Consider the following 17,043-nt stretch of genomic DNA (forward strand, 5'->3'; position numbering starts at 1 on the left):
CGTACACGTCTCTCTACAGACCGCAGGACAACGCTGGAACTCCAGGTAAGCATCGGCGAACACTCGCCGTGCTCTAGATTAGATATAGCAACATTAGAATGGTTGTCTAAACCGCCTATCTCTTCAACAGAAAGACGATGGACATATGCGCCTCGTTACGCATTTAAACACACACAGCTGCGAAACTAGAGAGAAAACGCCTTCAAAGCAATCAGGTAGGACTGGTTTCTATCTTAGAAATTAATGCATACAAAACTTATAATGTAGAAACTAAATGGCTTTTGTTGGTTGTTTATTTTTCATCTGGCGGAACGATTACATATACGTGGGACAATCCAAATGGTATGTGTGAATTTGTTAATATATTGTTTTCAAACCGTGAAGTGTATTTAAATTAATGAATACATAATTATGACTAGCTTGATGATGTAATCAAGTGCCTTTATACAGCCCTGACGAAGGTTCAAACCGCAATGCATTGGCAGAATGTATATTGAAGGCAAAATTTGATCGCCCAACAGTGCAATGTGAATTAATACATGAGAATGTGAATAAACATTCCTGTCTAAAAATACACAGATATATTTGACTTTTCACATTTTATTGAAATAAGATATCGAAGAAGAAATCGAATTTTTTGAAAATTCGCAGTCCTATAAAAAGGGCCATCTGAGAAGCGCCAGTTTTAATAAGGCAGAGTTGTCTTGTTTCTTCATTTGCAGTTTATTAAGGTCCTTGTGCTATAGGACTAGATTTAAACTGGCAGCTCCAATTTTACCTGACACTGAAGGTGAATCTTTTATATATATGATTTAAGCAAAGAAAGAAAGAGAAGAAAATAACTTGTGGTGCCCACCTCTCCGATACTCCTGTAATTTTTCTCTCTCAGCACAATTGAGGCGGAGGCACACTTATCCCACAATTCTCACAAAAGAAGATTATAAAAAAATAAAAAAAGAAATGTCATTCATAGAGATTGAAGCACTGACTAGTAATAGAGCAGATACGTTGGGCTTTACAACAGAAGAAGCAGAAACAATCCTCGGGTTAATCAAAGACAGTGGATTTGGAGCAAGCAGTAAGAAGACACAAGATCCCAAACAACAAATTAAACAATTGGAATATCTGATACGTAAGGAAATAAATCGCAAATTGCATGCAATCACATTAGGGAGATACCACAAGAGTCAAAGGATCCCAAGAGGGCTGAGAATACAACTACGACTGACATTGTGCAAAGAGAGCAAGAGCTTTGTTAAGAAATGGGAGGCCATATTAAATAAATGCTCACTGGACCTCATACTACTGACTATCCAAGAATTAGCAAATAATCTAGTAGATCTCAACAATGAAATCCAAGAGATAGAAAAAGAACTTGTGACAACATTAAATAGGGAAGAGGTCGACACAATCTTGGAAGAAATAAATATCAAACTAGCTGAATACAAGGCAGAGCTTGAAACAAAAAAGATTCGAAAATTCAAAAGAGATACATACGACTATTTAAAGGATGAAGTCTATACCTGGATGGACAAATATGGTCCTCCAATAAGAAAACCTAAACCTACTAACATTAGTGAAACGTCCAGTTCAGGAACAGACATAGAAAGAGAGTCTACTAATGTAGAAGAAGAGAATCTGCCAACAACTTCAGGGAACACAAGACACTCAGAAGCTTCAACAAGAGGAAGAACAGCTTTTTTAGAGAAAGGCAGAGGCGAACAAGAAGGGGGAAGAGAAAGACAAAGAGGGAAACCGAACACAAGGTTACAACAAAAGAAAACATTGTGATAAACTTGTCAACAAGGATATTGACGACCCAAGAACTGCAGACACTACAAAAAGGCCTAAGCTTTGTGCCAACATATGACAGTACTTTATTTGAATCTAAAATTGAACTATACAAACTAATTAGAAAAATGAAGTTAAAAGTATTTTTTGAGGAATTAGAAACTGAAGGCATAAAGGAAAAAGAAGATCTGAAAGAGTTCAGAAGTAAAAGCACCTTTATCCCTCCAATTAGTGTTCCATCAATAGATATTTTTCAAAAACAAGTAACGAGAGATTTTGAAAAAATACATTTCAAGCCTAAAACTAGACGCAATATGAAGCCACATGAATTAAAACTCATACAAGATCTATATGGTGATCCAAACATTACAATAAGAGCTGCAGACAAAGGTGGTGGTCTAGTACTGCTGAATATGAGGGACTACAATGAAGAATGCGAAAGACAACTCAGAGACAGCAACACCTATGCACAACTAGCTAATGACCCAACAGCAGAAATCAGACAAAACTTGGGAATTCTTCTGGATAAAGCAGAGGAACTGGCATGGATAAACCATCATACAAAGAAATTCTTGACAAACTCATATCCTCGGATACCACATTTCTACACTGTCCCAAAGGTGCACAAGGATTTAGTAAAACCACCAGGCAGACCTATCGTCGCAGGGATAAACAGCATCCTAGAACCCCTTGGTAAATATGTGGACTACTTCCTACAACCCCTTATACAAAAAACAAGTACATATATCAGAGATTCCACCCATTTCTTGCAACATCTGATTTCAACACCATTTGACTCTGGAAACATTTGCTTCACAATTGATGTTAAAAGCTTATACACGTCAATCCCACACGATCTAGGAAATGAAGCAGTTGAGTGGATTCTTCTTAAAGCGGATGAAATAGGAGCACAAAAAGAATTTATAATGGCACTCTTAGAGTTCATTGGCAACAACTCGTACTTTAGATACAAAGATAATTACTACCTACAGGTAGCTGGCACAGCCATGGGAGCCACTATGGCCCCTTCTTACGCTAACTCATTTATGCACAAATTTAAAACTGAAAACGTTCTACTTAACCAACGGTGGCAACAACAGCTAGGGATTTGGATAAGATATATTGACGATATATTCGGAATATGGAAAGGTAGCGAATCGGAACTACTTGAATTCTTTGATTACCTGAACAGCATAGACAGAAGAATACAGTTTACATACGAATACTCTCGTGAAAACATACATTTCTTGGATGTACAAATCAGAATAACAAACACAGGATATCAGACCACCATTTTTCGTAAATCTACGGATCGGAATAATTTACTACAACGACTAAGCTTTCACCAACCGAGCCTCATTAAAAATCTACCATACAGTCAGATGCTTCGTGTGAAAAGATTGGTGAGCGATCCAATAGAGTACGAAAAGGAGATCAAAGAAATGGCAAAGAAATTCCTTGACCGTGGTTACAAGCAAGAAGAAGTGTCGGCAGCGGAAATACGTATAGAAACACAGACAAGGGGAGACCTACTGAAAACAAAAATCAAAAAGGATGATGAATCTCCCTTAGTTTTTGTATCAAAATACTCAAGACAGAGTAACCGCATCAAGACAATCATCAAAAAACATTGGAACACAATGACCTGTGACCACCGAGTAGAACACCTATTTAAAGACATTCCGGTATTCGCATATCAACGAAGCCATAACCTTAAGGATAAACTGGTAAAAACCAAACCAGCACACAAAAAGAAAACTACGAAAAGATGTGGTACCTTTCCCTGCCTGAATTGTAACAACTGTGGCTACATAATGAAAGGGGATACCTTGAGACATCCGTATACAGGAGAAACCATAAAATTAAAAGGTTTCGGGACATGTGACTCTGAAAACGTGATATACACTATAAAATGTCCCTGTGGTTTACACTACGTTGGCCAAACTGTGAGAACAGCAAAAACAAGATGGAACGAACACAGATCTTGTATACGCAATAATAACAAAACTTCGGCTGTGGCCAGACACTGGCAAGACAAGAAACATAACTTGCCACAAATACGTTTTGCTATCCTAGAGATAGTGGAAAAGAGAGATCCACATGAAAACTTCCAAAAAACAATGGATCAACGAGAAACCTTCTGGATTGACCGTTTGAGTTCTTTAATGCCTAAAGGAATGAATGAAGAGATTAACTATATGTGTTTTTTGTAATTTAGAATTTCCGATTTTACATATGTACTTACAGACGCTGGATAACCTTAGATGTACTCCAGGCATTGATGCATGAGACCGATTTATCTAGACACTTGGATTAACATTTATACCTCATTTGAAGAATTTATGCATGTTTTAATTGTTTAGAAATCACTCTGGGTGAATGATTGCTGCTTGCACCTGCAAATGAATAACAATATAGCACATATATTACGCAATATACGTAACGTACTGTAGGAACCCATGTGTAATCACAAATAGTATGTCTAGCTATCCGAATTTGGAGTTAAACATAGGTATTGACAGCTCGACCATTTGCATATAGTGGAACAGAGGTTGCCATGGAGACATCCCCGCCCCAGGGTTACCACCCGGGGGTGGGGCACGAGGCGTACGTGCTCCGACAACCGGGTTGGACCACGGCACCTCGCATCCGTCTCCATGACAACGCTTAAATGAAACACACAGACGCCTGCGCGTACACGTCTCTCTACAGACCGCAGGACAACGCTGGAACTCCAGGTAAGCATCGGCGAACACTCGCCGTGCTCTAGATTAGATATAGCAACATTAGAATGGTTGTCTAAACCGCCTATCTCTTCAACAGAAAGACTATGGACATATACGCCTCGTTACGCATTTAAACACACACAGCTGCGAAACTAGAGAGAAAACGCCTTCAAAGCAATCAGGTAGGACTGGTTTCTATCTTAGAAATTAATGCATACAAAACTTATAATGTAGAAACTAAATGGCTTTTGTTGGTTGTTTATTTTTCATCTGGCGGAACTATTACATATACGTGGGACAATCCAAATGGTATGTGTGAATTTGTTAATATATTGTTTTCAAACCGTGAAGTGTATTTAAATTAATGAATACATAATTATGACTAGCTTGATGATGTAATCAAGTGCCTTTATACAGCCCTGACGAAGGTTCAAACCGAAATGCACTGGCAGAATGTATATTGAAGGCAAAATTTGATCGCCCAACACAGTGCAATGTGAATTAATACATGAGAATGTGAATAAACATTCCTGTCTAAAAATACACAGATATATTTGACTTTTCACATTTTATTGAAATAAGATATCGAAGAAGAAATCGAATTTTTTGAAAATTTGCAGTCCTATAAAAAAGGCCATCTGAGAAGCGCCAGTTTTAATAAGGCAGAGTTGCCTTGTTTCTTCATTTGCAGTTTATTAAGGTCCTTGTGCTATAGGACTAGATTTAAACTGGCAGCTCCAATTTTACCTGACACTGAAGGTGAATCTTTTATATATATGATTTAAGCAAAGAAAGAAAGAGAAGAAAATAACTTGTGGTGCCCACCTCTCCGATACTCCTGCATTACCAGTACTCACCACTATCAGAAAGCCGGCATTTTAAAACCACCAGACTTTTGTGTAAAACTGCACAAATGAAACAAAACCAGACCAAGGAAAGACATGCTAAGAGGTGGAAGAATGTAAAACCATATTCTGAAATGACTTGAAGGAAGTAATTATTTAATGTAAAGGTACAAATTGTCAGTTTGATTTGAATGTAGAAAACTGGGAACAAAAAGTGACATTTAGCTGAAACCTGGCTTAGTGAAACTGGATTCTGCCTGACAACTACCCCCGACAGGAGAAACCTGTTCAGCCACTCTTCCCAGGCCTAGCTGCATCCTGCTGCCCCTTGCCAAAAGGAGTTGTCACCTCTCTGATTAGATTAGGGGTGGAGCACCTGGGAACTGGAAGGAACAGAACAATGCAACTCCCTTGACTCAGGCAAATGTTATATTTGGGGTGTCGTAAAGTGGCTTCCTCTTAGGGGAAACTGGGAGGGGCGGTGCCTCTGCTAGCAGCTGAGCTTGGGGGAAGTGGATAAACCAGTTATTCCACCCTGTGATGGGGGAAGCCACACCCCTTTTTGACCAGGGCATAATTTTAAAAAGATAGATAACTCTTAGTGCGGACTTGTCAGAATTATATAAGTAATATCATTATTTTTGTGATTTTTCTGTGAACATTTTGAGAGGCGTTAGGACCCTGTGGTGTATTCTGGGGGGTTGCTAGCGGAAAATAGGGTCTCACTCCAAATGTCTGCATGTTAAAAATCTGACACTTCATCAATTAATGTCCATACTCCTTGCGCACAAGTGTGTAATTTTGGGTAAATGTCCGATATTGCAAAACCAGTTAAAAAGCGCAAAATGTTGTCATTTTTGAATGCAAGCCCCCAGGAAGATCAGAGGCGGACAAGCATGGACCATAAGGAATATATAATGTGCACATGTAATTTCAACAAATTGTATATCTGGGAAAGATGTATTTGAATCAAATATAGATTTGTGGGCAAACTGACCAGGGGAGGATCCTCTGACCCATAAACAGACCTCATCATGATGAAAATCCATTTCCTTCCCCCAATCATGGGAGAGGGGAGAATTGGGCCAATGACAAGTAGAGAGGGGCAGGCTTAGCTAGGCCCAGGAACACACCCATTTTCAAAACACATAAAAAGAGACTGCTGGGACAGGTAGAGACATTCAATTCCATTTGCTGCGGAGCATGCTGACCGACGACTTCACATCCAGAGATCCAGACTTCAAATCCATCAATCTCCAAAGACCAGAACTTTACTTCGGAACTTAAAGCAAGGGCCTAAACCCACAAACCGAGAACTCTTCTCAGCAGGCCTCAGCAACCTTAAAATCATTTGCAAACTATTCCACAGCCGGGCGAGCTGTTTGAATTCTTTCGCCAAGAACAATTGCCAGAGACCAGACCAGAGATCCAGAGTGACCCAGACCGCTGTGAGCAGAACCAGAAAGCTGACCCAGATCACTGTGAAGTGCCGAGACCAGAACCGGAGTCCAGTCCAAAACCTGACCAGGTCCGTGGCGAGGCCTATTTCAAATTTATATTGTGAGTACCTAGCAGAACTGTGCAGAACCAATCTCTTAGTTAAAATAATCTAATCCAAACTTTTTCAACCTAAGTAGAACAGCCTCCTAGAAATCGGGTCATCTGTCAATTCTGCAGCTGCAAGCTGTCACCTGTCATTTTGAGATTACTTTAAATCCGAAAAACTACCTTTATTTAATTGTCCGTATCTCTGGAACCGTTTGGGCTAGGAACTTTCATCTGAAAGCTTAGAATCTAATCTTTCCAACAAGCCTAGAACTGACTTCCTTCTCCCTATACTTCTTCCGCAATCACGATTCACGCACTTGCGAATTTTGCCGCGATTTGCGATTTGGCCTGATTTCTTTACCTGTAAAAAGATAGCAGCTTTGTGCTTTCCTTTGCTAAAAATGTGTGTGCCTCTTAATAACCATCCCTGAATCATTGCTAAAGTGAGCCTGAGCTCATCCCAGGTATCTCTCACTCACCCTAAACCTCCTAAAGGGAATTAAAAGAATTTCAGCATATTTCTCACTTCACTGCCACCACATTCAAAGCACTTGGGACTGTGTTTTAAAACTCATACCTGTTTCTCTAAGCTTGCTGGGGGGGGGGGGGGACTGAATTTCGTATTGTATTTGATTGCATTCCTGAGAACTGTTTGCTCCTCTTTCCATCTCCTTCCATTTCTTGCATTGCATAGGGGAGGAGGGTGAATTGCCAGAGAAAAAGTGATTATCTTATCTTTTGCTAAAATCATATCAAGTATTTCTGTACTGCATTTTATTCCTCATTGCATTTCCTTGAAACCATAAAGCATTTTCAGCTACCTCATCCGCTACACTACTCCTAAGTAATCAAGTGTACCACTGTAACATTACCCATTGTGGATCCACACCATATGTCTCAGTGTACTATCAGATATTAATTTATTATAAAGTGTGATATATATATATATGGTTTAAATTCTCAGATAAACCTTTTAATTTGCAAAACAAACCTACTTCTTGGCTCAGTGGGGTCAGGGGGATTCTAAGAGGGGGGTGTTATACAAGGGTGGTCATCCAGAGTACTGAACTAGACATAAAAATACATTAATAAGGGTTTTCCTCAGCACCCCAGACTAGGCATTGACTTGGCTGTAGTGTTGATTGAATATCGCTTACAAGATGCTATATGGTAGCAAAATATGGGAGAATGGAAACTGTACACTTATGGATGTAGCACAGTCACATTTTCTGCACACAGTTTTAGGTTTACCTCAGGGATGCCCACATTGAGCTTTAAGAATAGGATTAGGGCTACAGTATTGCATCCTTAGTACAAACCAGATTTCCGACGTTCTACTCCATTTTAAAACCATGGCTCTCTGATAACCCAAATACAGTGATGAGTTTCTTGGAGATGGGGGACTCAGCAAACAGGGACAACTATCTCTGGTATAAGGAAGGAAATAAGCTTTGGGAGGATTCATCTGTTGGAAGTGGGCCAGACATACATATGGGGAACTTGTTACAAGTCAAATCAGCCATAGAAATGTGGTTTAGACAGAGGGCATTGGCCATGGATGCAGAAAGAACATCCTTGCCTTCACTGGCCATGTACGTTGAGGTTAAGGAGACCTGACATGTCCCGTGCCTATTAGTAGTATGAACTTGCAGACAGGTGAGAGGGTATTAATGATGGCTCGATTAAATGTACTTCTACTCTTTAAAGGAGCAAGTTGGTCGAAGAGCCTCACCAAAATGCCTGTGTGGTATGTAAGGATGCCATGGCAATGTTGATAAACTTTGTTGAGCCTCGGACGAGTACATCCGGGTGAGGTTTATAGACAGGGCTCTCAATATGAGATGTTTGAAGAAAAACACATAAACAAGTATTCTAACATATGACTACTGAAAAACAGTTTTTATGTCCCGATTTTAACTTTATTTTACTAATTTATGTTTACTGGGGGGAATGGACTGATTATAAGGGGGAAGATTATGTGGTAGACAATTTTTGTTGTACGCATTTTATTGTTAATGGAGAAATCCAAAATACAATTTCAGTGAATGAGTATTATCCTTTTTTCGGAGCACTCAGGACCAAAAAAGCCTCAGCATTAGAGGAAGAATATATCAATTATTATTTTCAATTAATATTGTAATTTTGCAAACAGATTGCAACATTCAAAATTCTCAATTGATTTTGGAAACAAGTTTAAGGAATAACAGTTTGGCTAAATATGCAAAATTCACACCAGTCACAGACATAATAGTCTGAGGAAACAATTATAACGTGTTTACCTTTGCATGTCTAACTTCAAATAATCGAACTGTGTAGCTGTCTGATTTGTTCACATCTTTCACCTGCACTTCAATGTCTTCGTAGGTTTCTTTTCCATCTCCCCAATATTTTGTACTGGATCCCTTGAGTAAGGAGAGGTGACAAACAATCAGTTGTCAGAATTCTACTCCTCACTCGTGTATTTTATTCATAAAATACCAATCAAAGTCAACTGGTATGGAAATAGACAACAAACCTGATTTTCTTCAGTGCATGGGGTCAACATAACAATAACTCTGACGTTTCTTTGAAATATCATTCGCCAGAAGTCGTTGATTGTATTTTTCATTGGTCCTTGTGCAGCGATGATTGCCTTTGGAGACCAATATCCCTAGGATAGAAAGAATAAGTACATTTATTTGAATAACTCACATATGAAATCTTTAGAATGTTTTAATCAAATGCAGTAAGCAGGTAAAACATCTGCATCATGGGGCCCTTAAGGTTGTATTTAATAAATATTTCAATAGAAGTCTGTGAGTATGCCTAATTAAATGGGTGCGGGATATATATTATGATGCTGCAGTTGCCGCACACAGTTAAGGTGTGTAACATGAGCCATAGGAAATCCAAAAATGATATTGATAATAACTTTTGACTTGCATGACGGATTTGGCAGACATTGTCCAAACAACAATTGTGTCACGCCACACCCCACAGACAGGAAATTATTATCAAGATTTGTTAAAAAAATGAAGGCCATGACTAGTGGGCTTGAAAGAAATCTAGTATTTTAAAATATACAGTAGGCAAAGCCAGAGGCTGTGCTCAAGAGGCAGGGCTGAAGACCATGGTTAGTGGACCCCAAGGAAACCTACAGGTAGAACATGTACAGTGGCAAAGGATGAACAGCCATGACTACTGGGCCCTAAAGAAACCTTTTGGAGCAACAGGTACGATAGCAATGGCCAAAGGCCATGACTAGTGGCCCTTGAATAAACTATGGTATAACAAAACCCTTGAAATTCACTTTAGTTAAGGGACAGTTAACGTGATCAGATTTAATGCAGCAAAACTCTTTACAGGCCATGTCCACTGCACATGTTCCCCCAATATGTTTCTATTGGATCCACTATTCATGTCTTTCAGGCCCACTAGCCAGGGCCATCAGCACTGGCCAAGTGAGCATGGCCTTCGACTGTGCCCACCGTATCTTTTAAAACACTACCCATCTTTCCTGCCTTTGGCCGATGCCCCTTTACATGTGTACCCAATAGCTTTCTTCCACTAGCCATGAGCATTGTACATATTGCTCTAGGTTTCTTTTGGTCACACTGGCCAATGCTGACCCCAATAGGTTTCTTTGGGGCCCATTAGCCATGGCCGAAAGCCTTCGACCACATCTATTACACCCCCACCTCACTGTAAATTTCCCTTTTTTGTCTTACTCTCATTTTCTAAACACTCTCTTTTAAAAAAAAAGTTTTTTCCAATAACCGCGGTTTTCAATGTACTAAAGATAACCGTGGTTATCTGTAAAGGCAGACAAATAACCACAGTTCTTGGAAAAGACACACGCAAAATACCAAATTCCACCCTGCATTCCCATATACTCACCAAGTGCCCCCACCCCCTGCCATGCTCCCTCACTACCCTCAAGCCCCTGTCCCCTCCCTAGCCCTCTCCCATTCTCTCCAAACGCTTGTTGCTTCATGTAACACACTTTCATTCATGATCGCTTCTAATCCTGCTCGACAACCCTGGTTTGCGAAAACATTCAAGCTCTGAACTTGGCCCCCAACTCTCAAATTTCACATGGTGTCCTCTTTCCCTCTCCCCACCTCTAGCCTGATGCCATTTCATCCTTTTTCCTCCTCCAAATGGCATTTTTTCCACTTAACGTTTTCGGCTAACCCAGGTTCTGAAAAACCTCGCTGATGCATTGTGGAAAACATATATAGCTACAAAGTTTAAAATATTTTAACAACTACTGGACAGAATCTTTGTCAATGCTTCATGCCCAAGTTGTTTTGTACCTGGTGCAATTCCATCCAGCTATTTTTCTGTGCGCTGCACAGAAATTTGGATTGTCTATGGGGAAATGAATGGGAGAAGGCTAAAAAAACCGGCGTGTTTTTGCTTTCTTAATACCATTTTCATTATATAAAGAATTTTTCACCAAAAGGGCAGCGTCTAGGCCATGACAAACCTTCTACGTTTCAAAATATCAACCAAATCCGTCATAGAAGTCAAATGTTATTTTTTTTTATATCACACTCTTTGCTAATGCTTTGCAGATATGTAAGACTTGCAAATCTCTGTTTTACTTTTACAATGTGTTAACATTTAATACATTGGTTTAAAAAAAATGAAGTCAAATCTTTTTAGCAATTTAATGTTCAGGATTCCTATGGATCTTGATGTTGACCACCGCATTATAACATGCACTCATACATACATTCGTGCATACATAATACATAATAGGTGGACGTTTCTTCAAGGTTACTTCCTAGATTCTTAAAATTTATAAATTCCTAGAGCAAATGCGTTTAGAAACTTTATTCAATTTTTACCAAACCTGGTGAAACTCTATGTACGACAAAGGTGTACTATTTCAAAAGTGCCTAATTTGCATGTTTGATAATCCGGCACTTACTGTGTTGTCTGCTACTTTGCACATAGCTAGATGAACTCCTTTGGATTTATACAGGCGTCCACAACAACTGTTTATCTCAATATATGCAAACCCAAGATACAGCCAGATTTCATTATTTGCAGTTCCATGCATGCCAAACACATTACAAGCTGTGTCACAGTGCTTCGCCCATAAACTTTTGCATGATAGATTGACCCACTTTCCACCTGCTTAACTACTGCATAGCTCCATTGTGTGCCTCCATCACTAGTTTTTAGGGAGAGTAAATCAGTGTGTGCACTGCCACAATAACTGCAGATTTATTAATGCTTCCTGTATACCTAGTACATATAAGTTTACTTTTAAGTTCTGCCTATGTACAAAACACATATATGCTTTGTATTCCAATAACCTTATGAGCTTAATTCTCTGTGCTGTCCCCATAATAACTGCATAGCTAATGGTATTAGACTAAGACCACCAAAGCATAACTGGTTGGACTCCCTGTATTTGCCTGAACTATTTGAACCAAGCTAAATCAACACATCAATTAAACCTCTTACCCAAATGTCATAACTGGTCCTATTCACCCAACTCTGAGTTTTGTGAGGGTCCGCAATCCCCGTTTCTCGCTTTTGCTTTGGTTTCACCCACTTGGTCCACTTCACTGCCAAGTACTGCCACGAGGAAGATGACGTGTATTGCGCTCTTGGTTTGGATGCTCAACCCATGTTTCGTTTCTTCTTTGGCTTGGCGCACTTGGTTTACTTCCCTGTCAAGTACTGCAATGAAGAAAATTACTTGCATTACTCTCTTGGGTTTGGTCCTCGACCCTTGTTTCTCTTATACTTTGGCTTGACCCACTTGGTTCACTTCCCTGCCAAGTACTGCCACAAGGAAGATAACTTGTATCACTCAATTGGGTTTTGGTCCTCAACTCCTTTCTCTCCCCCTCTCTTTATGTCCTCTTGGCTGCCTCGCTTGCCAAGTACAGACATGAGGAAGATAGTACTGCTCATAATCTCGGTACAAGGTTTGTGCCTCCTGCACCTTTCCAGTTACCTTGACTGCACCCCAGATGCATGGTTGGTTCTTCCTGGGGTCCTTCTCCTACTCTGAGTGTTGCACCAGTTTCTCCACATCTCAGTTCCTTTGTATTGTGAGGGTCTGCGATCATGGTTTCTCACTTCTTCTTTGTTTTGGCCCACTTCCATGCCAAGTACTACCACGAGGAAGATGACTTGTATTGTGCTCTTAGTTTGAGTCATCAACCCTTGTTTCTCTTATTCTTTGGTTTGGCCCACTTGGTTTACTTCCCTCCCCAGTACTGTCACAAGGAAGAGGACTCGTATCACTCTTTTGGGTTGGGTCCTCAACCCTTGTTTCTGTTCTTCTTTGGCTTGGCCCACTTGGATCACTTCCCTGCCAAGTACTGCCACGAGGTTTATGACTTGGGTTTGTGTCCTCAACCCTGATTTTTCTCCACCTCTCTTTAGGTCACCTTGGCTGTCTTGCTTACAAAGTACTGACACGAGAAAGATAAACTTGCTCGTATTCTCTGTACAAGGTTTGTGCCTCCCACAACTTTGGCCCCTACCCGTCCCAGCGCCTACACTGTTGCCTTGTCTCGGTGATGCATGGCCGGTTCTTGCTGGGGTCCTTCTCCTGCTCGGAGTGCTGCGCGGGCTTTTCCACATCTCAGTTCCTTTGCCTTGCGGATCTCCTGACCGGGCTTGGGTGATGGTATGACGCTGCTTCTTGCATTCGCCTCACTGTCTGCAGCCTCACAGTACAATCTAGACACCATCGGGTGAAGGAGTCCCATTGTCCTTTTAATTCTGGGAGCAGACTGCTCTCAGCCCTTTCCTGGCATTCTCAGAATCTCCTTCATGCTTCCTGGGCTTCACAATCTCTCATCCTGGTTGGCTGTGTCTCGCCAACAGGCAGTCCATCTTTCGTCTTTATCGCTTAAGCAGGACCACACCTCAGTGGAAGTCTGTACAGCTGCAATTCCTTCTTAGCATTGCTCTGGTGTTCCGCCTCATCCTAGTCCTTGTGTTAGCTATGTTCTTGATTTTCTTCTTTGTCTTAGTACTTTTACAGGAGCTTGAGGTAGTCTACTTTACAACACCACATAGGCCTCATATCTACAAAGAGATTAGCAGAGGAAAAAAAGGCTAGTGTGTGTGGTATGTGATGTTCCTGTGAAAAACCAGAGGGTGTTTCAAAGCATTGTCCCTGGGGATCCCGTACTCAGGTGGCCAGGCAAAAGCCATTGCTTTTGGATCCCGACCCTGGGAGTGGACAAGCGAGGGTGGATCCACTGGGTCGGGGGTCCACATGTGTGTGGAAGAAGCAGCTGATCGCGAGACATGGTATCTTTTTTTGCACACCCATCTAACCCCTATCCCTTTATGGGAAACTGCATCACCCATAATTCCCCCCCCCCACTTCACATTCACAACACTACTGAGCCAAGGAAGATGAGGAATGAGGTCAGGAATATTACCTCTACTGACTTGCAATGGCTCTGTCTCTTTAATGAGACCAGGCAGAGACAGGCACGTAATCCTAACTATGCACACTTGTCACTTGTTAACACTCCCTGTCAGGATAAAAGGTGGCGTGCACAGGCACTCTCTGAACGAGGTTGGGTACGAGAAGGAGCAACTCTTTCGGAGCTGATGTGACCAGGCTATGGAAGTTGGAAGGCCAAGGGGCTGATCGGCGGAAGCGAAGAACGAGAGAGAGCCAGCCGAGAATTCCACACTTTAGGAAAGCTGTGAGTGTTCCAAGGCTGAAACCGAGTGAGTGGAAAAAGGAGAAACTTCCAAGATGCTTCAGTCCATTCAAACTAGAGTATGCGAACAGCCGATATGTCATACTCCCATATTACGTAATGAGGAAACTTCAAAGAGTTCACAATGCAGTGGCAAGGCTACTTCTCACATATCATGTCAGCATTACACATTCTCCATTGGTTGCTCATCAATAAAAAGGTTTAATTTCAAAGCCTTGACCATTGTCTTTTTTTCATACCATGGTGCGGGCCACTTTGCCTTCAGAAGTTCGTTTGAACATGCCTCTCCCTCCAGAACCCTTGTGTCCTGAAGTGCTGTTAACATTTGTTAATGATATGTAATGTACACTTTACATTACATAACATTAACAAAATAGAAGACCAGGTCAGACATGGCCCTGGCATACATTATGCATCCCCAGTGCCTGCATAAAGAAGCAGAAGGGAATGCTTGTTTTATACATTTTTTAAGTGCATCTCATTTGTGAATTATGGATTCGCTATAAGGTGTCCAGCATCATGCCCCGATTTTCACAAATGTGAAACATGAGCTAAACAGGGCCTCTGAACGTGTCAATCGATGATGTGCACATTTAGATGCCATTTGTGAATAGGGAGCTACCTTGTTGGTGCACCTTTGCATCTCCTCGTTTGCAGAAAACAAACAAGTTGACAATCTGGCGCATTGTATCTCCTAAGTTTTCGTTTCTGGCAGCTTGCTTTACAATGCCATAGCAGAAAGGATTTTGAACAGTGGAGATTGTCTGTCTTGCATAGGTTAAGCTCGCTATTGCCACCACCCATGGCTCCTCCCCCCAGTGTAAACATATATGGGGGTAAGGCTAAAACTACCACCATCTCCTTCAATGTGATGAATGCAATGACAATGGCAAATGTGCAATTTACAGATACCAATCAACATTACATGGCATAACATAATATAGTGGTTGCATGTTGAAATAAGATACATATTTAAGTGCTTCTTTAAACACCTCATTAGCGGTACCATTTTTCTCTAATTCTACAGTTGGCCAGTGAAACATGTCGTCCATCTTTCCACTGAAAATTGAACATGAATGCTTTCCTTGCCTGGTAATGGACTATTGCAGTGAGTGGTCTTTTCCCTTGCTTTTCCCCTGTGATGGTGCTGCTGATTGGTGACTGTCCTGTTGGTCTCGACTGAGCCTGATCGGGCAGATCTGCTTGTTGATACAATTGTGGTGCTACGCCAATGTCATGCCAGCTGAGTGGAGCAGAGTGTGGGCATGACGAACTCGAGAACCCTGCATTGTCAGTGTACTAGCGCTTCCCCTCCCGCCCTATTTGTTGTGATCTTGAAAAACAAGGAGCCAGTCCAAGATACAGAAATCCTGGCAGCACTGTGGTGCTGCTTGTTTACTGACTATTAAAATAATAAAGTCCACATCATGATCAATTTGAGTATGAGAAGACACGTGCCGTAGCTCAGAAATAAGCGCCACCGCTGAGACCTGGCAAACATTCCCACAAAACAAGCAATGGCAAGACCTTACCAATGAACAACAGAGGATTCAAAAATATAATAAAACCTCACATACGTCAGGGTTTCATTGACAACTAATATCATTGGAAGCGCCTCCTGACCATTTTGCTATAAAAGCTTTAGGGGCAGTAAATTGAATCTAAAATTTCACAAGCAGGAATTATGAACATACATTCTTAACCTAAGCGAAATAATGCTGTTGTCCAAAAGACATAGGTAATAGGCAAATATAAATGGTATTCAATCACAAAACGAGGCTCTTGTCTTAAAGCTGGTCTGTTCGGCGACACCTTTACATTAGTTCCTTTTCTTACACGTGTGAAATATTGAGTTGGTAATGCTAATTTTGTTGCCTGTCGCGTCTCGCTGGAATATGGCGGCGAAAAGCCAAAAAACCTCAAAAATATACGAGAAAAAAATACTCCCGGAGACCTGCGCCAGTTAGGTTGACATTCTCAAAGTTTAATCACACAATCGACAGGGTGCCCCTCCTAATGACACGTGTTTCGGCAGATCGCCGGTCAAGTGGCACAGCGAGTAGAGCGCTCGCCTTGACAACCGTGCAGAACTTGCTAACGCAGGTTCAAATCCCAGCAGGGCCAAACTCAGCCTTTCATCCTTCCGAGGTTGATGAATGAGCACCACTCACCATGGGTAATAATAAGCAGCGCTCAAATACCTGAGGGTTCGTAGCACTATATAAATGCAAAATTATTATTATTTTTATTATTATCGCCTTTATCAAATCAGGGCAAGTTCTCATACATCATTCTAGATTCATTACTCTCGAATTTCGTATTTATCATGGTATAACTGCTGCTGTCATTCGCGTTGGCTCAGACAGGAGCGAATGACAGCAGCAGTTACGGGTTCTGACTCATGATAAAAGCGAAATTCGAGAGTATGAATCTAGAATA

The 17,043-nt window shown here is 41.0% G+C and overlaps 1 protein-coding gene across 7 annotated transcripts in view; it reads right to left on the reverse strand.

Annotated features, from left to right (window-relative positions):
- PTPRC (protein tyrosine phosphatase receptor type C) overlaps positions 1-17,043 on the reverse strand; it is an 846,024-nt gene that overhangs the window by 53,795 nt on the left and 775,186 nt on the right. For all 7 annotated transcript variants that reach the window (XM_069641238.1, XM_069641237.1, XM_069641234.1 and 4 more), the window contains 2 exons: positions 9,426-9,560; positions 9,190-9,312 (listed from right to left, as the gene is read on the reverse strand). In XM_069641238.1, the coding sequence (XP_069497339.1) occupies positions 9,190-9,312; positions 9,426-9,560 (258 nt within the window). The remainder of the gene's footprint in view (positions 1-9,189; positions 9,313-9,425; positions 9,561-17,043) is intronic.

Source organism: Ambystoma mexicanum, chromosome 1q (genome assembly GCF_040938575.1).
Source record: "Ambystoma mexicanum isolate Mex_15411 chromosome 1q, UKY_AmexF1_1, whole genome shotgun sequence".
Classification (NCBI taxonomy): domain Eukaryota; kingdom Metazoa; phylum Chordata; class Amphibia; order Caudata; family Ambystomatidae; genus Ambystoma; species Ambystoma mexicanum.